General features: G+C 45.1%; 1 protein-coding gene across 1 annotated transcript in view; it reads right to left on the bottom strand.

Annotated features, from left to right (window-relative positions):
- LOC139265689 (glypican-4-like) overlaps positions 1-23,609 on the bottom strand; it is a 193,151-nt gene that overhangs the window by 135,355 nt on the left and 34,187 nt on the right. Inside the window, exon 2 of the mRNA XM_070882936.1 lies at positions 6,422-6,813. Coding sequence (XP_070739037.1) covers positions 6,422-6,766 — 345 coding nt within the window. The 5' untranslated portion in view covers positions 6,767-6,813. The remainder of the gene's footprint in view (positions 1-6,421; positions 6,814-23,609) is intronic.

Raw genomic sequence — 23,609 nt, 5'->3', positions numbered from 1 at the left:
CTCTTTGTCAGCAGATTTACTGGGCCTGGGGCATTAGAGGCAGCGGTAGCAGCTACCGGCCCTCACTGCTGGCTCGGGCATGGCATTGACACGCTTGCTACCGACAGTGTGATGTGTTACACCGGATCCAGACAGACTAATGATCTGATGGTCAATGCTCAGTGTACAGGCCAGCTGTTTCAAACTAGCCAGTCAGTGCTTCAGTCTGCAGGCAGGTAGTGTTAATAAGCAATTTGTAATTAATCAACAAAGCAGAAGATTTGAAATTGGCCCGCCAGTATTTGCAGAAGAGACAGACACCCATTGCATGATTGGCCCCCTCCATCCATCATCTTAAACATTCACTCCCTCCACCACCGGCGCACCGTGGCTGTAATGTGTACCATCTACAAGATGCATTGCAGCAACTCGCCACGCCTTCTTTGGCAGCACCTCCCAAACCCGTGACCTCTACCATCTACAAGGACAGGGGCAGCAGGTGCATGGGAACACCACCACCTCCAACTTCCCCTCCAAGTCACACACCATCTTGACTTGGAAATATATCGGCCATTCCTTCATCGTTGCTGGGTTAAAATTCTGGAACTCCCTATCAGCACTGTGGGAGCACCTTCACCACACGGACTGCAGCGGTTCAAGAAGGAGGTTCACCACCACCTTCTCAAGGGGCAATTAGGGATGGGCAATAAATGCTGGCCTTGCTGACAATGACCTGTCCATCCTGTTAATGAATAAAAAGACAGAGACAGACCTCTCTCTTCACCCTTACCATGGCAAAACCTTGTGGTGGCTAGTCCCTTGCTCCTCCCCCTCTTCAGCGTCTGCAGACCACAACAATATGGAGAAAGTCCCAAAGTCCAAATGTACAGAAACCAAAAGCAGTCTTCCAAGAAACAAAGTTTATTCCTCTCTCTCTCCTGTTCCATCTCGGATACTTCTTGGGTTCTTCGTGGATTTTTTCTTCCCTCTCGAGACTAGAGGCCTCTCTTTTAGCTTTTACTTTTGTCTGCTTCTTCAGAGCTCAGCTACAACTTCGCTCTACTTGAGAATAGCGGAGACATTTATGGACACTATGAGTGTTTCCTTGCATGTTGGTACTGTATCACACCTCCATGTGTGACAACATCTGGCCAGCTCTGATGAAAATATTCGGTTTACTCATTGTCCACTCCAAAGGTTGCAGCCAATCTAATGCCGGTTTCAGCGAACTTTACAAAAATTACTGAGGATCTGGCAAAAGTCGACTGGGCCACCACACTAGATCGGAAATAGAGTACTGAGGACAAATGGGTTCCACTTAAACCCATTTTCAAACAGAATGAAGCCATGTATGTCTCGATGGTTAAAAAATGAGCACATGGTAAAACACCATCAGTACGGCTGATGGGGATTTCACAGAGGAAAATCAGATTGAAACAGAAGGCATTCTACACACAATGCATTTCACTAATAGCAGAATAGTACTGTATGCAATTAAGGGGGATAAAAGCAGCCATAAGATTAGTCAAGAGATCTCTTGAGAAGAAGATGGTGTGTAATTGTTGCAGTAATAGTAAGGCTTTTTCAGTTATGTTACAAGTCAGAAGATCATTAAGGACGGTGTAGGGCTACAAAAGGATACTGTAGGGCAGACTGAAACTGATTCTCCAGTTATGGCAGAGCTGCTGAAATTATTATTTTGTATCAGTCTAAACTCCTGTAGATGCTGATGTTCCAGATGTGAGGTGCTCTGTATTGAATATTATTAAAATAGATAGTAATGTCAACTTGGATAGATTAGGAAAGCTCAAAATTGAGAGGGCTCCAGGTCTGGATAATCTCCATCTAAGTGTGGTTAAGGAGCCCCTTGCCTGTATTTCAATAGTCACGGATAGTTCCCTTAGACTGCAAGCTAGCTCAGGTAGTTCTTGTTTTTTTTAAAAAGGGACCAAACAGATGCAGGGAACTGCAGGCCGATCAGCCTGACATACATTATTGAGAAGATGCTAGAAAGGATTGTAAACAATTCCCTTTATGAATAACTGGGAAAACGAAGGACCATTAGAAATTCACAACATGCTTTCAGAAAATAAATACGCCATGCCTAACAAATGAGAGGTAATCCTGTCCCGAATTATTGTCTCTAAAAGCTTCCCACCACTGACAGGCTGGCTGGCTGGCCTGTGGTTGCTGGTTTATTCCCCCTTTTTTTGTTAAAACAGGGATGTAACATTTGCACCAACCCCATATTCCAAGATTGGAAGATTGTGGTCAGAGCCTCCGCAGTAACCTAGGATCTATTCCATCAGACCGCTTAGCTTTTCGACTCCGAACACTGCCAACCTTAAGTACCTCCTCTTTATCTATTTTTATCCTATTCAATTTCTCTACTAAATCCTCCTTTACTGTCACATTGGCAGCATCCTTTCGTTTGTTCTGTGAAGACAGATGCAAACTACAAATGCATACCCTAACACCTATTTTGTAAAGGAGCCCCATGCAATACTTTTATCAAAAGGTTTTTGGAGGTCTAGGCATATTGTAACATATTCTTTTCTTCCCCCTACCCCAACCCACCCAGTATAATAACATAAGAATTAGGAGTAGGCCATTCGGCCCCTTCAGCCTGCTCTGCTATTCAGTAAGGTCTTCAACCTCAACTCCACTTTCCTGCACTATCCCCATATCCTTTGATTCCCTTAATATCCAAAAATCTATCGATCTCAATCTTGAATATACTCAACAACTGAGCCTCCACAGCCCTCTTGGGTAGAGAATTCCAAAGATTCACCACCCTCAGTGAAAAGAATTCTCCTCATCTCAGTCCTAAATGGCTGATCCCTTATTCTGAGACTGTGACCCCTGGTTCTAGACTCCCTGCATCCACCCGGTCAAGCCCTGTAAGAATGTTGTATGTTTCAAAGAGATCACCTCTCATTCTTAATATAGGCCTAGTCCACTCAATCTCTCCTCATTAGACAATCCCCCCATCCCAGGAATCAGTCTGGTGAAAAAAGGAGGGAGAGAGAAAACAGGGAATCATAGACTGGTTAGCCTGACATCGGTAGTGGGGAAAATGTTGGAATCAATTATTAAAGATGAAATAGCAGCGCATTTGGAAAGCAGTGACAGGATCGGTCCAAGTCAGCATGGATTTATGAAAGGGAAATCATGCTTGACAAATCTTCGAGAATTTTTTGAGGATGTAACTAGTAGAGTGGACAAGGGAAAACCAGTGGATGTGGTGTATTTGGACTTTCAAAAGGCTTTTGACAAGGTCCCACACAAGAGATTAGTGTGCAAAATTAAGGCACATGGTATCGGGGGTAACATATTGACGTGGATAGAGAACTGGTTGGCAGACAGGAAGCAAAGAGTAGGAATAAACGGGTCCTTTTCAGAATGGCAGGCAGTGACTAGTGCGGTACTGCAAGGTTCAGTGCTGGGACCCCAGCTATTTACAATATATATTAATGATTTAGACGAAGGAATTGTATGCAATATCTCCAAGTTTGCAGATGACACTAAGCTGGGTGGCAGTGTTAGCTGTGATGAGGATGCTAAGAGGCTGCAGGGTGACTTGGACAGGTTAGGTGAATGGGTAAATGCATGGCAAATGTAGTATAATGTGGATAAATGTGAGATTATCCACTTTGGTGGCAAAAACAGGAAGGCAGATTATCTGAATGGTGACAGATTAGTAAAAGGGAATGTGCAACAAGACCTGGGTGTCATGGCACATCAATCATTGAAAGTAGGCATGCAGGTACAGCAGGCAGTAAAGAAAGCAAATGGCATGTTGCCCTTCGTAGCGAGAGAATTTGAGTATAGGAGCAGGGAGTTCTTACTGTAAGTTGTACAGGGCCTTGGTGAGGCCACACCTTGAATATTGTGTACAGTTCTGGTCTCCTAATCTGAGGAAGGACATTCTTGCTATTGAGGGAGTGCAGCTGATTGATTCCCGGGATGGCAGTACTGACATATGAAGAAAGACTGGATCGACTGGACTTATATTCACTGGAAGTTAGAAGAATGAGAGGGGATCTCATAGAAGCATATAAAATTCTGACGAGACTGGACAGGTTAGAGGCAGGAAGAATGCTACTGATGTTGGGGAAGTCCAGAACTAGGGGTAACAGTCTAAGGATAAGGGGTAAGCTATCTAGAACCGAGATGAGGAGAAAATTTTTCACCCAGAGAATTGTGAACCTGTGGAATTCTCTACCACAGAAAGTTATTGAGTCCAATTCATTGGATTTCTTCAAGAGGGAGTTAGATGAGGCCCTTACGGCTAAAGGGATCAAGGGGTATGAAGAGAAGGCAGGGGTGGGTTACTGAGGTGAATGTTCAGCCATGATCATATTGAATGGCAGTGCAGGCTCGAGGGGCTGAATGGCCTACTCCTGCACCTATTTTCTATGTTTCTACGTTTCAGTTATGACAGCAAATCCTCTTGTAATAAAGGCCAACATATCATTTGTTTTATTAATAGCTTGCTGTACCTGCAGGTTAACATTCAGTGATTGGTGTACAAGGAACCCAGGTCCCACATTGCCCAATCTCTCATCATTTAAACAATACTCTGCTTTTCTATTTGTCCTACCACAGTGGATAACTTCACATTTCTCAACATTATATGGCATTTGCCATGTTCTTGCCCACTCACTTAGTCTGTCTATATCCCCGTGAAGCATCTTTGCATCCTCCTCACAACTTACATTTCCACCAAGCTTTGTATCATCAGCAAACTTGGATTTGGTCCCCTCGTCCAAACCACTGATATAGATTGTGAATAGCTGGGGCCCCAACACCGATCCTTGCAGTACCCCACTAGCTGCAGCCTGCCAACCCGAAAATGATCTGTTTATTCCTATTCTCGGTTTTCTGTCCGTTAACCAATCCTCAATCCATGCTAGTATATTACCCCCACAAGCCTTAATTTTGTTTAATAACCTTGTGTGTGGCACCTTATCGAATGCCTTCTGAAAATCCAAATACACCACATCCACTGGTTCCCCCTTATCTATCCTGCTAGTTACAACCTCAATAACAGATTTGTCAAACCTGATTTCCCTTTCATAAATCCGTGTTGACTCTGCCCAATCCTATTATTATTTTCTAAGTGCCCGGTTACCATGTCCTTAATAATAGATTCTAGCATTTTCCCTACTACTGATGTCAGGATAACAACTGGTCTGTAGTTCCCTGCTTTTTCTCTCTCCCACCTTTCTTAAACAGAGGGGTTACATTAGCTACCTTCCAATCTGCGGGAACCATTCTAGAATCTATGGAATTTTGGAAGATGACAACCAATGCATCCACTATATCTACAGCCACCTCTTTCAAAACCCTAGGATGTAGGCCTTCAGTTCTGGGGGATTTAACGGCTTTCAGTCCCATTAATTTCTCCAGTACCTTTTTTTTTTACTAATCCTAATTTCTTTCAGTTCCTTATTCTCGCTAGACCCTTGGTTCTTCACCATTTCCGGATGGTTTTTTGTGTCTTCTTCCGTGAAGACAGATACAAAGTATTTGTTTAATTTCTCTGCCATTTCTTTATTCCTCATTATAATTTCTCCTGTCTCAGACTGTAAGAGACCCACATTTACTTAGAGCCCTATCTACTGCCCTAGCTATTTGATTCGCCACGACACTGGTTCCAGCCTAGTTTAAGTGGAGCCCATCCCAATGGAACAACTCCCTCCTTCCCTAGTACTATTGCCAGTGCCCCTCGAAGCAAAACCCCTGCCTCCCACACTACTCTATGAGCCACATATTAAACCTAATTTGCTTGTCTCCATGTCAATTGGCACGTGGCTCAGGTAACAATCCAGAGATTCTTACCTTTGAGGTTCTGCTTTTTAATTTGGACCACAAATCCTCAAACTCTCTCAGCAGAACCTCATTCCTAGTTCTACCTATGTCGTTGGTTGCTACATGGACCACGACAATTGGATCCCTCCCTTTCCCACTCCAAGTTTTTCTTCAGCCACAAGGAGATATCTTTAACCCTAGCACCAGGCAGGCAACACAACTGGTGTGCAACGGACACCACACGTTAAAAAAGTCCAAGCACAGGCATCTTCCACCCTTCAACATGTAGTTTGGGATCTGGAATATTAGGTCCTTCATTGAAACACCTGTGAACTCATCCCTTTTTGGCGTGGAAGCAAGTCATCCTTGCTTTGAGGGACTGCCTATGATGATGGTTTAGAGCAAGACACAAAAAGGTGTAAATGGTCAACTGGGATTGTGAAAACAGGAGAGTTGTGTGGGATTAGTTCTTGTATCCCTGGAAAGGAAAGCTGTGACAAGGCAATATGGAGAGTAAGCTGGAGAGACCAAAGCCTGGACTATACTTTTGTTACACATACAATACTGTAAGCTGCAGCACTGGATAAGCATTGTACAGCTTGATGAAGCAAAGTTTCTCTTTACTTACTGTGGACACTTTGCTCACGACATCTCGTGCGACACGTAGGCCTTCTACAAAGTTTCGAGCAGCAATAAATGCCCTCGTCACCTGAAACTTCAGCTTGCGCGGTACGTCCCCAAACGGCTTCAGCTGCTCTGTAAATTTGCTAACACATTCCAGGTATTCTTCCGTGAAATGGTACTGAGGGTTCACCAACCGAAACATCCGCTCCAGGAGACGAGCCCAAAAGTCACTTAGCATGTCGTCCAGGTTTAGATTTCCAAACATGTAGTACTTCTTCAACTCCTTGAACAGGTCCTGGAATACCTCCTTGTTTTGCATATATAGTTGGCCGTAAGTCCGTACAAACATGTCATTCAAGGATTTCTCTGCATTTTCCAACAGCTCCTTGAAGAATTCTGTGGAAAATGAGTGACCAAGTTTTAATGACATACATTATTTGATGATTATTAACTAAATTGAACCAATTTCTAACATTAATATTCATGCCCATTATAACAGACATATCTGGCAGATTAGACAGTTAAACATGCCATTGCAATAACAACTGCAGGAGTGACAAACAAGGACAAACGCGCCCCTTCCCCTTCCCCCTTTAAGGATCATTATGCTCGATGACTTTATAATAGCAACAGTCTCCAAGGCTATTGCCAACCCATGCAGTGGTGTTGACTGGCATTATATCAATGCAAGTTTCTTCTTTAACCCTTTCCCAATCATTATATGATGCACAGGAAGGACACAAGGATCATTCACTCAACCACCAATGTGACTGACCCAGGGACCACTCCCTCCCTCACTGGTCAGACTGAGCCAGGGATCAATCACTGGTAAGACAGATCTCCAGTTAGGCAGCTAAGATTAGCAACTGAGGATTGTGTCCCAAGCTTCCCCGCCCCCCCCACCCCGCACCACCCGTCCCACGAGGAAGGATGTTCTTGCTATTGAGGGAGTGCAGCGAAGGTTCACCAGACTGATTCCAGGGGTGGCAGGACTGACATATGAGGAGAGACTGGATCAACTGGGCCTGTATCCACTGGAGTTTAGAAGAATGAGAGGGGATCTCAGTAGAAACATATAAAATTTTGACAGGATTGGACAGGTTAGAGGCAGGGAGAATGTTCCCATTGCTGGAGAGTTCCAGAACCAGGGGGTCACAGTCTAAGAATAAGGGGTAAGCCATTTAGGACCGAGATGAGGAGAAACTTCCTTCACTCAGAGAGTTGTGAGCCTGTGGAATTCTCTACCACAGAGTTGTTGATGCCAGTTCGTTAGATATATTCAAAAGGGAGTTACGGCTAAAGGGATCAAGGGGTATGGAGAGAAAGCAGGAAAGGGGTACTGAGGGAATGATCAGCCATGATCTTATTGAATGGCGGTGCAGGTTGAGGGGCCGAATGGCCTACTCCTGCACCTAATTTCTATGTTTCTATGAACTAGTGGCACAGAAAACAGTACACCTCCAACCCATGGAACCACATCCCACCCATGCCTCTTGACTTCCTGTTATTAACATGATAAATAGTGAATTACCCCAGATTCACATGGAACAGTCCAGGGTCCTCATCATCCCCGCCAGCTCAAATGGGAGTTACCATGTGGCATGGCTCTGAGCCACATAGCAGGAAATTCGCTAGATCTGCGCTGAGTCTGTACCAATCCACATGATAATGCCTCAATCAATTGATCAAGCGAGGGAGGGAACAAGCAGCTCCCATCCCCTATCATGGTCTCATCACCCCAGTTCCAAATCCACAGGTATGGCAGTCAGATGGAAAGATTTGGGCTGAGTTGTAAAGACCCCATATGGTTAATTAGCTTGCAGTCACATCAACAACATCATGTATTTATATAGCGCCATTAACCTAGTGAAACATAAGAATTAGGAGCAGAAGTAGGCCATTCGGCCCCTCGAGCTTGCTCCGCCATACTGATCTTCTACCTCAATTCCACTTTCCTGCACTATCCCCATATTCCTTGATTCCCTTATTATTCAAAAATCTATCGATCTTATCTTGAATATACTCAACGACTGAGCCTCCACAGCCCTCTAGGGTAGAGAATTCCAAAGATTCATCACCCTCTGAGTGAAGAAATTCCTCGTCTCAGTCCTAAATGGCCGATCTCTTATTCTGAGACTGTGACCCCTACTTCCAGACTCCTCAGCCAGAGGAAACATCCTCCCTGCATCTATCCTGTCAAGCCCTGTAAGAATTTTGTATGTTTCATGGAGATCACCTCTCATTCTTCTAAACTCTAGAGAATATAGGCCTAGTCTACATTATCTCTGGTGGCCCCCAAGGATCTATAATAAAAACAGAAAATACTGGAAATTTCAGCAGGTCAGGCAGCATCTATGGAGAGGAAGCAGAGTTAAAGTTTTGGGTCGATGACCCTACGTCAGAACCATCATGCGCAGTATTTTGCTTTTGCCCCAAGGATCTATTCCTGGTCCCCTCCTATTTCTCACCTATATGCTGCCCCTTGGCGATATCATCCAAAAACAGAGTCAGTTTTCACATGTAAGCTGACGACATCCAGCTCTACCTCTCCACCAATTCTCTTGACCCCGCCATGGTCTCTAAATTATCAGGACTGCTTATCGAACATCCAGTACTGGATGAACAGAAATTTTTATCTGAGGCTAAACCAGAGACTGTTCGCAAACTAGGTGTCATATTTGACCCTGAAATGAGCTTCCGGACATATATCCACAGCATTACTAAAACTGCCTATTTCCACCTGAGTAACATTGTACGCGTGCGCTCCGCCTCAGCTCGTCTGCTGCTGAAACCCTCATCCATATCTTTGTTACCTCTTGACTTAACTACTACAACACACTGCTGGCTGGCCTCCCATATTTTAGACTTCGTGAACTTGAGGTCATCTAAAACTCACATCAAGTCATGATTCACCCATCACCCTTGTGCTTGCTGACCTACATTGGCTCCCGCTTAAACGCCTAGATTTCAAAGTTCTCATCCTGTTTTACAAATCCATCTATGACCTTGCCCCTCCCTATCTCTGTAATCTATTTCAGCCTCACAACTTTCTGAGATGCCTGCGCTCCTCAAATTCTGCCCTCTTCAAATTCTGCCCTCTTGAGCATCCCTGATTATAAATGCTCAACTCTCGGTGGGTGTGCCTTCCGTTGCTGGGGCCCTAAGCTCTGGAACTCCCTCCCTAAATCTCTCTTTCCCCCTTGAAGATGTTCCTTAAAACCTACCTCTTTAACCAAGCTTTTGGTCATCAGCCATAATTTGTTCTTATGTGGCTTGGTGTCAAATTTATCTGTTTTGTCTTATAACACTGCTGTGAAACGCCCTGGGACGCTTTACTACGTTAAAGGCACTATATAAATAAAAGTTGTTGTTGTTGTAGTCTACTCAATCTCTCCTCATAGGACAATCCCCCCCATCCCAGGAATCAGTCTGGTGAACCTTCGTTGCACTCCCTCTATGGCAAGTATATCCTTCCTGAGCTAAGGAGACCAAGGGGTCGAAATTGTCCTTTTCTATAAGGGCCGAAGGAATCGCCGCTCGGTCGGCGCGGAAGGGCCGCCATTTTGTATATTGCCCTCCTTTAGTTTTGGAGCGAAGTACGGGACCGCCCTGCCTGTTTTCCCGCAGCATCGTGCACGCGCCGACCCCACACTGACCGGTGACAACCCCCTATTGGAAATTGCCCTGCGAGAGCGGCACTGCTGCCAGCGACAGCTTTTTCTGTCGGTACCCTTTTTGTGGCTGAGGAGGTCACACTGCCAGTGACTCCATTTTATTTTTATTGGCGGGCCAACAATTACGCCCCGAAGTTCGGCCAGGCTGCTAACAGGCACCTGGCACATCCTCTTTGGTGCCAGGCCGCTGGCCCAGCCAAAACCTTCCCTGGTGGCCCAGTGTTTGCCACTAAAGTAGCTGCAGAGCTCGCAGCAGCCCTCCCTTTAACTGAAGAGAAGGGACGTTGCGACTCATCAGCGCGACGCTGATGATTGGAGCGTCGGACACTGCCTCTACTTCCGTCCTTTTCCTAACACCGCTCCGACTGGAAACAGAAACCAATGAGCTGCAAATCGCCAGAATATCCGCCCCGTGCATTGGGGAGGACGGAGCACCTAAAAAAACGGTAGGTGCACCCCATTTTAGGTGGAGGGCAATTTTGCCCCTAAAAAATGTACACAATACTCCAGGTATAGTCTCACCAAAGCCGTATAATTGCAAGAAGATGTCTTTACTCTTATACTCAAATCCTCTTGTAATAAAGGCCAACATACATAAGAACATAAGAATTAGGAACAGGAGTAGGCCATCCAGCCCCTCGAGCCTGCTCCGCCATTTAAAACCGAGTTGAGAAGGAATTTCTTATCCCAGAGGGTTGTGAATCTGTGGAATTCTCTGCCCAAGGAAGCAGTTGAGGCTAGCTCATTGAATGTATTCAAATCACAGATAGATAGATTTTTAACCAATAAGGGAATTGAGGGTTACGGGCAGTGGGCGGGTAAGTGGAGCTGAGTCCACGGCCAGATCAGCCATGATCTTGTTGAATGGCGGAGCAGGCTCGAGGGGCTAGATGGCCTTCTCCTGTTCCTAATTCTTATGTTCTTATGTTCTTATATTCAACCCTTATTGGTTAAAAATCTATCTATCTGTGATTTGAATACATTCAATGAGCTAGCCTCAACTGCTTCCTTGGGCAGAGAATTCCACAGATTCACAACCCTCTGGGAGAAGAAATTCCTTCTCAACTCGGTTTTAAATTGGGTCCCCCGTATTTTGAGACTGTGCCCCCTAGTTCTAGTCTCCCCGACCAGTGGAAACAACCTCTCTGCCTCTATCTTGTCTATCCCTTTCATTATTTTAAATGTTTCTACAAGATCACCCCTCATCCTTCTGAACTCCAACGAGTAAAGACCCAGTCTACTCAATCTATCATAAGGTAACCCCCTCATCTCCGGAATCAGCCTAGTGAATCGTCTCTGTACCCCCTTCAAGGCTAGTATATCCTTCCTTAAGGTGACCAAAACTGCACGCAGTACTCCAGGTGCGGCCTCACCAATACCCTGTACAGTTGCAGCAGGACCTCCCTGCTTTTGTACTCCATCCCTCTCGCAATGAAGGCCAACATTCCATTCGCCTTCCTGATTACCTGCTGCATCTGCAAACTAACTTTTTGGGATTCATGCACAAGGACCCACAGGTCCCTCTGCACCGCAGCATGTTGTAATTTCTCCCCATTCAAATAATATTCCCTTTTACTGTTTTTTTTTCCCAAGTTGGATGACCTCACATTTTACGACATTGTATTCCATCTGCCAAACCTTAGCCCATTCGCTTAACCTATCTAAATCTCTTTGCAGCCTCTGTGTCCTCTACACAACCCGCTTTCCCACTAATCTTTGTGTCATCTGCAAATTTTGTTACACTACACTCTGTCCCCTCTTCCAGGTCATCTATGTATATTGTAAACAGTTGTGGTCCCAGCACCGATCCCTGTGGCACACCACTAACCACCGATTGCCAACCCGAAAAGGACCCATTTATCCCGGCTTGCTGCTTTCTGTTAGTTAGCCAATTCTCTATCCATGTTAATACATTTCCTCTGACTCCACGTACCTTTATCTTCTGCAGTAACCTTTTGTGTGGCACCTTATCGAATGCCTTTTGGAAATCCAAATACACCACATCCATCGGTACACCTCTATCCACCATGCTCGTTATATCCTCAAAGAATTCCAGTGAACATGATTTCCCCTTCATGAATCCATGTTGCGTCTGCTTGATTGCACTATTCCTATCTAGATGTTCCGCTATTTCTTCCTTAATGATAGCTTCAAGCATTTTCCCCACTACAGATGTTAAACTAACCGGCCTATAGTTACCTGCCTTTTGTCTGTCCCCCTTTTTAAACAGAGGTGTTACATTCGCTGCTTTCCAATCCGATGGTGCCTCCCCAGAGTCCAGAGAATTTTGGTAGATACCAACATACCATTTGCTTTCTTAATTGTCTGCAGGTTAACTTTCAGTGATTGGTATACAAGCACACCAAGGTCCCGCTGAACACCAACATTTCCCAATCTCTCACCATTAGAGCCCAAGACCACCCTAAGTGGAGGAAGAGCATCCGGGAGGGCGCTGAGCACCTCGAGTCTAGTCACCGAGAGCATGCAGAAAGCAAGCGCAGGCAGTGGAAAGAGTGTGCGGCAAACCAGTCCCACACACCCTTTCCCTCAACCACTATCTGTCCCACCTGTGACAGAGTCTGTGGTTCTCGTATTGGACTATACAGCCACCTAAGAACTCATGTTAAGAGTGGAAACAAGTCTTCCTCGATTCCAAGGGACTGCCTATGATGATGATCATTTTAAAAATACTCTGCTTTTCTATTTGTCCTACCAAAGTGGATAACTTCACATTTCTCCATTTGCCATGTTCTTGCCCATTCACTTAGCCTGTCTATATTCCCTTGAAGCATCTTTGCATTCTCCTCACAACTTAACATGCCTATCTAGCTCTGTATCAGGAAACTTGGATAAATTACATTTGTTCCCTTCATCAAAATCATGGATATATATTGCGAATAGCTTGCGGCACCCCACTAGTTACAAAATGACCCGTTTATTCCTACTCTCTGTTTTCTGTCTGTTAACCAATCCTCAATAGAATCATAGAAATTTGCAGCACGGAAGGAGGCCATTTCGGCCCATCGTGTCCGCACCGGCTGACCAAGAGCTATCCAGCCTAATCCCACTTTCCAGCTCTTGGTCCGTAGCCCTGTAGGTTATGGCATTTTAATTGCAAATCCAAGTATCTTTAAAATGGGGAAAGGGTTTCTGCCTCTACCATCCTTTCAGGCAGTGAGTTCCAGACCCCAACCACCCTCTGGGTGAAGAAATATCCCCTCATATCTCCTCTAAACCTCCCCCTAATTACTTTAAATTTATGCCTCCATGCTAGTATATTACCCCCAATCCCATGAGCCCTAATTTTGTTTAATAACCCATTGTGTGGCACCTTATTGAATGCCTTCTGAAAATTCAAATACGCCACATCCACTGGTTCCCCCTTATCTATTCTGCTAGTTACAACCTCAAAAATCTCTAGCAGATTGGTCAGATATGATTTCCCTTTCATAAATCCATGTTCACTCTGCCTAATCCTATTATTTTCTAAGTGCCCTGTTACCACGTCCTTAATAATAGATTCGAGCATTTTCCCTACTACTGATGTCAGGCTAACTGGTATGTAGTTCCCCGTTTTCTCTCTCCTTCCTTTCTTAAATAACGGGATTACATTAGCTACCTTCCAATCTGCAGAAACCGTTCTCGAATCTATGGTTGTCATCTTCCAAAATTCCAATGTATCCATTATCTGTATCGCCACCTCTTTCAAAACCCTAGGATGTAGGCCATCAGGTCCGGGGGATTTATCGGCTTTCAGTCCCATTAATTTCTCCAGTAGTACTATTTTTTTTACTAATACTAATTTCTTTCAGTTCCTCATTCTCGCTAGACCCTTGGTTCTCCACTATTTCCGGGAGTTTTTTTTTGTGTCTTCTTCCATGAAGACAGACACAAAGTATGTTTAATTTCTCTGCCATTTTCTTATTCCTCATTATAATTTCTCCTGTCTCAGGCTGTAAGGGACCCACATTTACCATCGCTAATCTTTTCCTTTTTACATACCTATAGAAGCTTTTATTGTCTGTTTTTATGTCACTTGCTAGTTTACTCTCATTCTATTTTCCCTTTATCAATTTTTTGTCCTTTGCTGAATTCTAAATTCCTCCCAATCCTCAGGCTTACTGCTCTTTTTGGCAACATTATAAGCCTCTTTCTTTGATCTAATACTATCTTGAACTTCTCGTTAGCCACGGTTGAACCACTTTTCCTGTGGGATTTTTATGCCTTAAAAGAATGTATGTTTGTTGTAACTTATGTATTAATTATTTAAATGGTAGCCATTGCTTGTCTACCATCAAACCTTTTAATGTAGTTTCCCAATCTACCTTAGCTAACTCGCCCCTCATACCTACCTAGTTTGCTAAGACCCTAGGTTCGGATTTAACTAAATCACTTTCAAACTCAATACAAAATTCTATCATATTACGGTCACTTTTCCCCAAAGGCCCCTTTACTATAAGGTTATTAATTAATAACCCTTTCCCATTTCACAATACTAAATCTAAAATAGCCTGTTCTCTAATTGGTTCCTCAACATACTGAGCTAGAAAACCATCTTGTATACATTCCAAAAATTTGTCTTCTACACTATTAGTGCATACTTGGTTTGTCCAGTCTATATATAGATTAAAGTCCATGATTACTATATTACACTTGTTACATGCATCTCTAAGTTCCTGATTCATACTGTGCCCCACATTCCCACTATTGTTTGGGGGCCTATAAACAACTCCCACCAATGTTTACTGCCCCTTGCTGTTTCTTAGCTCCACCCAAACTGATTCTTGATTTTCCGAGCCCTGCTTCTTGATTTTCGGAGCCAAGATCCTTTCTCTCTACTGTCTTTTTCCCATCCTTTATCAGGGCCACCTCTCCTCCTTTTCCATTTTGTCTATCTCTTCTAAAAGTTAAGTATCCTGGAATATTTAGTTCCCAACCTTGGTCACTTTGCAACCAAGTCGCCCTAATGGCTATTGGATCAAACATATTAATTTCTACCTGTTATTAATTCATCGATTTTGTGAATGTTTCGTGCACACAGATATAGTGCTTTTAGCTTTGACTTTTTTCTATTTTTCCCTGATGTCACCTTAGTCACTGATGCCCTATTACCTTTGTTACTCTCTGTCCCTTCCTGATGCATTCTGCTAATTTTTACCCAAAACTCTGCTCTGATCTAGAGCCTTGACATTTCTCTTGCTACTTTAAAATTTACTCTTTCCTGAATCCGCCCCCCCCCCCCCAACCCCCTTCATTAGTTTAAAGGCCTGTCTATTGCCCTTTTTATTCGATTCGCCAGGACACTGGTCCCAGCCCGGTTCAAGTGAAGCCCGTCCCAACGGAACAGTTCCCTCTTTCCCCAGTACTGGTGCCAGTGCCCCATGAAGCAAAACCCCTTCCTCCCACACCAATCTGAGTCACGCATTTAACGTTCTAATCTGCTTATCCCGATACTAATTGGCACCTGGCTCTGGTAACAATCCAGATATTATTACCTTTGAGATTCTACTTTTTAATGTGGACCCTAACTCCTCAAATTCTTTCAGCACAACCTCATTCCCAGTTCCATCTAGGTCATTGGTTCCTACGTGGACCACTACAACTGGATCCTCCCTCTTCCACTCCAAGTTCTTCTCCAGCCGTGAGGAGATGTCTTTAACCCTGGCAAACATCCCATCACAGGAGTATTATGAGACACACACAAAACAATTTGACACCGAGCCACATAAGGAGAAATTAGGGCAGGGTTGTTCAAAGAGGTAGGTTTTAAGGAGTGTCTTGAATGAGGAAAGAGGTAGAGAGGCAAATAGATTTAGGCATTGAATTCCAGAGCTGAGGGCCTAGGCAACAGAATGTTGAGCAAATATAATCAGGGATGCTCAAGAGACAAAATTAGAGGAGCGCAGAGATCTCGGGGTGGGGGGTTGTGGGGCTGGAAGAGATTAGAACATAAGAACATAAGAATTAGGAACAGGAGTAGGCCATCTAGCCCCTCGAGCCTGCTCCGCCATTCAACAAGATCATGGCTGATCTGGCAGTGGACTCAGCTCCACTTACCCACCCACTCCCCGTAACCCTTAATTCACTTATTGGTTAAAAATCTATCTGTGACTTGAATACATTCAATGAGCTAGCCTCAACTGCTTCCTTGGGCAGAGAATTCCACAGATTCACAACCCTCTGGGAGAAGAAATTCCTTCTCAACTCGGTTTTAAATTGGCTCCCCCATATTTTGTGCTCCTTAGTTCTAGTCTCCCCGACCAGTGGAAACAACCTCTCTGCCTCTATCTTGTCTATCCCTTTCATTATTTTAAATGTTTCTATAAGATCACCCCTCATCCTTCTGAACTCCAACGAGTAAAGACCCAGTCTACTCAATCTATCATCATAAGGTAACCCCCTCATCTCCGGAATCAGCCTAGTGAATCGTCTCTGTACCCCCTCCAAAGCCAGTATATCCTTCCTTAAGGTGACCAAAACTGCACGCAGTACTCCAGGTGCGGCCTCACCAATACCCTGTACAGTTGCAGCAGGACCTCCCTGCTTTTGTACTCCATCCCTCGCGCAATGAAGGCCAACATTCCATTCGCCTTCCTGATTACCTGCTGCACCTGCTAACTAACTTTACGTTTTAAAGTTTAATTTGTTTTAATTGCCGGTGCTTTTAGTGTCCCCTTCCCTTTTATAGGGGGCACTGGGGAAAAAAAGGTGATTTTAGTGCCCAAAAAAAACAAACACAAAAAAAACACCAAAAAAAACAAAAAAAGAGGGCCTTGTAAATGTCTGGTGTGTCATCCAGGTCGGGTGGCACCGATTAATGTTTTTGTTTTGCAGATAAACTCCAAAAAGAGTTTCATTTCAAAATAATATCAAAGAGTTTCATGCACAAGGACCCCAAGGTCCCTCTGCACCTCAGTATGTTGTAATTTCTCCCCATTCAAATAATATACCCTTTTACTGTTTTTTTTTCCCCAAGGTGGATGACCTCACACTTTCCGACATTGTATTCCATCTGCCAAACCTTAGCCCATTCGCTTAACCTATCTAAATCTGTTTGCAGTCTCTGTTTCCTCGACACAACCCGCTTTCCCACTAATCTTTGTGTCATCTGCAAATTTTGTTACACTACACTCTGTCCCCTCTTCCAGGTCATCTATGTATATTGTAAACAGTTGTGGTCCCTGCAACAGTTGTGGCACACCACTAACCACCGATTTCCAACCCGAAAAGGACCCATTTATCTCGATTCTCTGCTTTCTGTTCGCCAGCCAATTCTCTATCCATGCTAATACATTTCCTCTGATTCCGCGTACCTCTATCTTCTGCAGTAACCTTTTGTGTGGCACCTTTTCGAATGCCTTTTGGAAATCTAAATACACCACATGCATCGGTACACCTCTATCCACCATGCTCGTTATATCCTCAAAGAATTCCAGTAAATTAGTTAAACATGATTTCCCCTTCATGAATCCATGTTGCGTCTGCTTGATTGCACTATTCCTATCTAGATGTCCCGCTATTTCTTCCTTAATGATAGTTGCAAGCATTTTCACCACTACAGATGTTACACTAACTGGCCTGTAGTTACCTGCCTTTTGTCTGCCCCCTTTTTTTAAACAGAGGCGTTACATTAGCTGCTTTCCAATCCGCTGGTGCCTCCCCAGAGTCCAGAGAATTTTGGTAGATTATAACAAATGCATCTGCTATAACTTCCGCCATCTCTTTTAATACCCTGGGATGCATTTCATCAGGACCAGGGGACTTGTCTACCTTCAGTCCCATTAGCCTGTCCAGCACTACCCCCCTAGTGATAGTGATTGTCTCAAGGTCCTCCCTTCCCACATTCCTGTGACCAGCAATTTGTGGCATGGTTTTTGTGTCTTCCACTGTGAAGACCAAAGCAAAATAATTGTTTACAGAGATTACAGAGATAGGGAGAAGCGAGGCCATGGAGGAATATGAAAATAAGGATGAGAATTTTGAAATGGAGGCGTTGCTTAACTGGGAACCAATGTAGGTCAGCGAGCACAGGGGTGATGGGTGAGCAGGATTTGTTGAGAGTTAGGACATGAGCAGCCAAGTTTTGGATCACCTTTAGTTTACGTAGAGCAGAATGTGGGAGGCCAGCCAAGGTTGAGTTGGAGTTGTCAAGTATAGAGTAATATAGGCATGGATGAAAGCTTCAGCAGATGAGCTGAGGCAAGGTCGGAGATGTGTGATTTTAGAGGTGGAAATAGCGGTCTTAGTTATGCTGCTGATGTGGGCGAAAGCTCATTTTAGGGTCAAATATGACACCCAGGTTGCGAACAGTCTGGTTCAAACATAGAAACATAGAAAATAGGTGCAGGAGTAGGCCATTCGGCCCTTTGAGCCTGCACCACCATTCGATAAGATCATGGCTCATCATTCCCTCAGCACCCCTTTCCTGCTTTCTCTCCATACCCCTTGATCCCTTTAGCCGTAAGGGCCATATCTAACTCCCTCTTGAATATATCCAATGAACTGGCATCAACAACTCTCTGCGGCAGGGAATTCCACAGGTTAACAACTCTGAGTGAAGAAGTTTCTCCTCATCTCAGTCCTAAATGGCCTACCCTTTATCCTAAGACTGTGTCCCCTGGTTCTGGACTTCCCCAACATCGGGAACAATCTACCCGCATCTAACCTATCCCGTCCCGTCAGAAATTTGTATGTTTCTATGAGATCCCCTCTTATCCTTCTAAATTCCAATGTATAAAGGCCCACTTGATCCAGTCTCTCCTCGTATGTCAGTCCGGCCATCCCGGGAATCAGTCTGGTGAACCTTCGCTGCACTCCCTTAATAGCAAGAACATCCTTCCTCAGACTAGAAGACCAAAACTGAACACAATATTCCAGGTGAGGCCTCACCAAGGCCCTGTACAACTGCAGTAAGACCTCCCTGCTCCTATAGGCAAATCCCCTAGCTATGAAGGCCAACATGCCATTTGCTTTTACTGCCTGCTGTACCTGCATGCCAAATGGCTAGTAGGAGCGGTATAAATTTTACTGTACCCCAGTAACAATCTAAAAACACACACACACACACAAACACAGAAAAAGTTGCTTCTGATGCAAAGTCAAAGAATGAAGATCTGTTCAAATCCAAATTAGATACTCCCATCTCTGACACAGTGATTGCTGGATCTCAGTTGGTCTCAAAGGGCAGGCTTTACCATTAGGAACACAAACCAAATAATAACTGTGCTTACAGCTCCCAGGCAGCAGTTCCAGGAGCAACATAGCAGAGGCATGGCCGGGTGGGGAGGGGGAAAGATCAGTCATTGCAAACCTCTGGAATGTAGAGAATCTAAAAAACTTCTTTTTCAGGGTGGGGGGGGGGGGGGGGTTGGGGCAAACTGAACTCAATGCATCAAATTTGCAGCATTCGAACAAAATTGTACTTCATAATAAAGTTGGTTATTAACTATGGAATGATTCCATTAAAAACGCAATTATTTTCCTCAGTTTCTGATTAATTATCTCCAAATGCTGAATTTGGCTGGAAGAGAACAGAGGAGAAAGCTCCAGCAATAGAATGAAAGTTTCAGTTCATCATCTAGCTCCAACAGGAGGGAGAAGGAAAAGCTGCAATGCTGTGGTACTCTAAAGGACAGAAGAGATAAAGCGAATCCGTTCAGAAATAACAGGCATGTTCGTATATTGACATATACGCACACAATAAATTCAAAATGTTTAGCCAAATTCCTTTAATGAGATTTTAGTTCAGAAGAAATGTCAAAGCAGTTTCCTGCAACAGAGGTCCCGTAAGCTAGCTAGTAGACGGACTATAACTCTCTAACCATTATAACAGACCTCAACAGGAAATACCAGCCATGGGAACTAGTGCTCGAGGTTCATTTGAGTTTAGACAGGGAGCTATAAGCCTTCAAAAATCAATCTTCCTTAGTCTGGGTAAACTGGATTTCAAATCCGACAGAGACCAGGAGGAGCAAATTATCAAGTTGACACAAATCCCGAATAACAAAGGCCCCACTATGAATGAATACAGATAGGTTTAGAAATTGTTCACTTATACAAGATCAGAAGTAGTCTAAAGTCACATAGACCATATGCAAGTGGTTTCCCTTAGGTGTTTTCGAAGCACCCCCACTTTACAATATAGTTCTAGAGCTGGGAGTGATTACTGTACTGAACAGATGAATGAGTGAGGGATGAATACCTTGGTCTCAACCGGCAATGCTTTTATTAAAGTTAAACCACACACCTGCACCCAGTAAAACCACACACATCCTGGTGTGTAAAACAAACAAATGCAGTACAACACATAGTCTGGCCCATCTAAACAAGTACCCACTAAAACCTCCCCTGATGCGTGTGCAGAGATGATACTCACTGATTTGTTGGCTTACTTGCTGCTTCTCCTGATGAAAACTTGTCTCTTCTGGTTTCTTCTCTCCATCCCACACGGTGGGCTTGATTCTTGTAGAGGCAAAGCAAGCGAGAATAAGAGCGCGAGCTGTGGCCAAACTGCCTCTTTTATACCTCCATACTGTCTGCCCTTTCAGGCCGAATAAAGTTTGTTGTTGTTTCGAGGCTTCCTGTGGGTGTGTCTTCTTTTGGCCCAATAAAGTTTTATCTTTGTTTTGGAGGCTTCCTGTTTTGAGTCCAGTGATGGGTTTTCGCTTCCGACCGGTCTGGGCTTAATGGCTTTCTATTGTTCTGGTAACTCATCCAGGTAATGGCTCGATCACTGATCAGTTCACCTGATCTACCTTTGACGAGTTCACATTGCTTAACAATGGACTCTCCATTTGTTCATCACCTGCGATGAATTGTCTTATCTTGGCCATTGTCTTCCCAGACCCCCTGCCCATCATTATAAGTCCAACATGGAGCAGTACCTGGGCCCCTCCCACAAACAGCTTCCAGCTTTTTCTGTGGTGAGAAAAATATGTCCAACAAATCCTTGGGGATTAAAACACAATGTCCAGATAATGTCCAACAAACTCTTGGGGATTTGATGCTTACACATACTGGAATGTACAGATTGCAAGCTACCAAATCGAATTATACTAGCAAAGTGAAATTAGCAACTTGAAACAAGAATAAAATCCTGCATCTGCTCAGTGAAGGTAACTCCCACAACTTGAACAACAAATTAGATCTTTAATCAAAATTTCAAGAACATGGTGCAAGGCTGTCGTTTTAAAATAATTCACAGGAATTAGCAACTTTCTGGCATCAGAATGTTGCAATTGACTCAATCAGGAGGGGCAGCAGAGAGAGGGCGCTGCAGTTATAGCACATCGTGCATGTATGCTACAAAGCTCTATAGAGGGGTTTAAGGTCCCTAGTAGGGTCAGTAGTAGGAATTCCAGAACCTCGAAGAAATTACAACAGCTTGGTTCCCTCGGCTGGTTGAACGCCGGCCCCGGAGTCCCTTTGGCCGGTTTTTAAAAGTCTTGGATGTTGTAGGCCGCAAGCCCCAAACAGGAGCCGCAGGCCGTTGCATGGGTCCCTCTGGCCTGGGGTAGAAGCGGGCCGGTGCAGAGGTCCTTTCGGCCCAGGAGAGAAGCAGGCCGGTGCAGAGGCTCTTTCGGCCCGGGGTTTCTCTGGCCCAGGCTAGAAGCGGGCCGGTGCGGGGTCCCCTTGGCCCGGGATAGAAGCGGGCCGGTGCGGGGTCCTTTCGGACCAGGATACTCCGGTGTTGCTGCCAGCCGAACAAGACGTGCGTTGGTAGTTGGTAGTCGGTAGTCGGTAGCAGGAACATCATAGGCTATCCCTCGAATCGAGGATGACTTGCTTCCACGTCAAAAAGTTCAAGGGTGTTTCAATGAAGGACCTAAAATTCCAGGCCCCGAACTAAATTTTGAAGGGTGGAAGATGCCTGTGCGTGGATTTTTTAAACGTGGGATGGCCGTTGCACACCAGCCACCACACGGGCTTGACAGAGCTAGGTCTTGATCCAGTGGCAAGGATTAACCAAGACGACTGGAGACCAGCTCTGCTGCACGGACCTAGTGCGCACACATATCGCAGTGTGGGCTGGCCCCTGCTACCCCTGGGCCCTCGCCTCTTCTGGGCCCCGAACTTGCACTTCTCCTGGGCCCCGATCACATCCCTCTACAATCTCTCGCTGCTCCTTCACCCCGACCTCGCTGCTCCTGCCCACGCTCCAATCCCCGACCTGGATCTTGGAGACGACCCTCTTCGCTGCCATTGCTCTCCTGCTCTAACACGTGCTGCTCCCTGGAGTGGTACACCCCCACGCTGCTCCTTACGCTACCCGGCCTGCTCCGATGGTGCTCGCAGGCCACCGTAGCTTTTACATGTTTCTTCATCGGGCTGAGACCAGGCTTCATTTCACAAGTGGAAACATTGCAATTTCAGCATTACTATCACACTTAAAACTTTCCTGCTGTCTATAACTTTGTTCACACTGGCTGTCTAGGCTCACACATGAGGAATTATCACTTGGAAAAAGCACTGTAGTGAGGCGGTGCTTGGAGAACCATAGCCCAGCATGAGACAGCACCTTCAGCAGAGGGAAGGAAAGGAGAAAAAGTCAGAAAAAAACAGCACACACACCGACAGCAAGAGAAGGACCAGCAGCCCTCTGCCCACCGACCAGCAGGCGCATGTGAACACCACCAGCAATACCTTCCCCAGGACTGGTTTGATGAAAATGATCAGGAGATCCAAGAACTAATAGATCGCAAGCGCAGAGCATTTCTGAGCCTCAAGCAATAACCCAACTCGGGAGCTGCAAAGCAACATTACAGACGGCTCAAGGCTGAGGTCCAGCAAAAAAACACGGGGCCTAAAGAACAGGTGGTGGATGGAGAAAGCACAGGAGATACAACAACTGGCCAATAGCCACGATATGCAAGGATTCTTCGTTGCAGTCAAGGCCACCTACGGTCCAAACTCCCAAGGCCCCACCCCACTCCTGGACAAGAACGGGGAAACACAACAAGGACACAGAGGCTGTCAGGGCCCGCTGGAAGGAGCACTTTGAAGATCTCCTCAACCGAGACTCTGCCTTTGACTCGAGTGTTCTCGACTCCATCCCACAGCATGTGACCAGGCATCAACTCAGTGAAACCCCAACATTGTACGAGGTTGGCAAAGCCATAAAACAGCTCAAGAATAACAAGGCTACAGGTGCGGATGGAATCCCTGCTGAAGAGCTAAAGTATGGCTGAGAGGCGCTGTTGGCGTGGATACATGACCTCATCTCTCTCATCTGGAGGGAGGAGAGCATGCCAGGAGATCTCAGAAGCAGTAATCATGACCATCTTTAAAAAGGAGGGACAAGTCCAACTGCGGCGACTACAGGGGAATCTCCCTGCTATCAGGCACTGGGAAAGTTGTCGCTAGAGTTCTCCTCAACCATCTTCTCCCTGTGGCCGAGGAACTCCTCATGGAATCACAGTGCGGATTTCGTCCCCTACGGGGCACAACGGACATGATCTTTGCAGCGCGACAGCTGCAGAAAAAATGCAGGGAGCAGCGCCAGCCCTTATACATGGCCTT

This window comes from Pristiophorus japonicus, chromosome 6, assembly GCF_044704955.1.
Source record: "Pristiophorus japonicus isolate sPriJap1 chromosome 6, sPriJap1.hap1, whole genome shotgun sequence".
Taxonomy (NCBI): domain Eukaryota; kingdom Metazoa; phylum Chordata; class Chondrichthyes; family Pristiophoridae; genus Pristiophorus; species Pristiophorus japonicus.
This window is presented reverse-complemented; position numbering and strand designations above follow the sequence as displayed.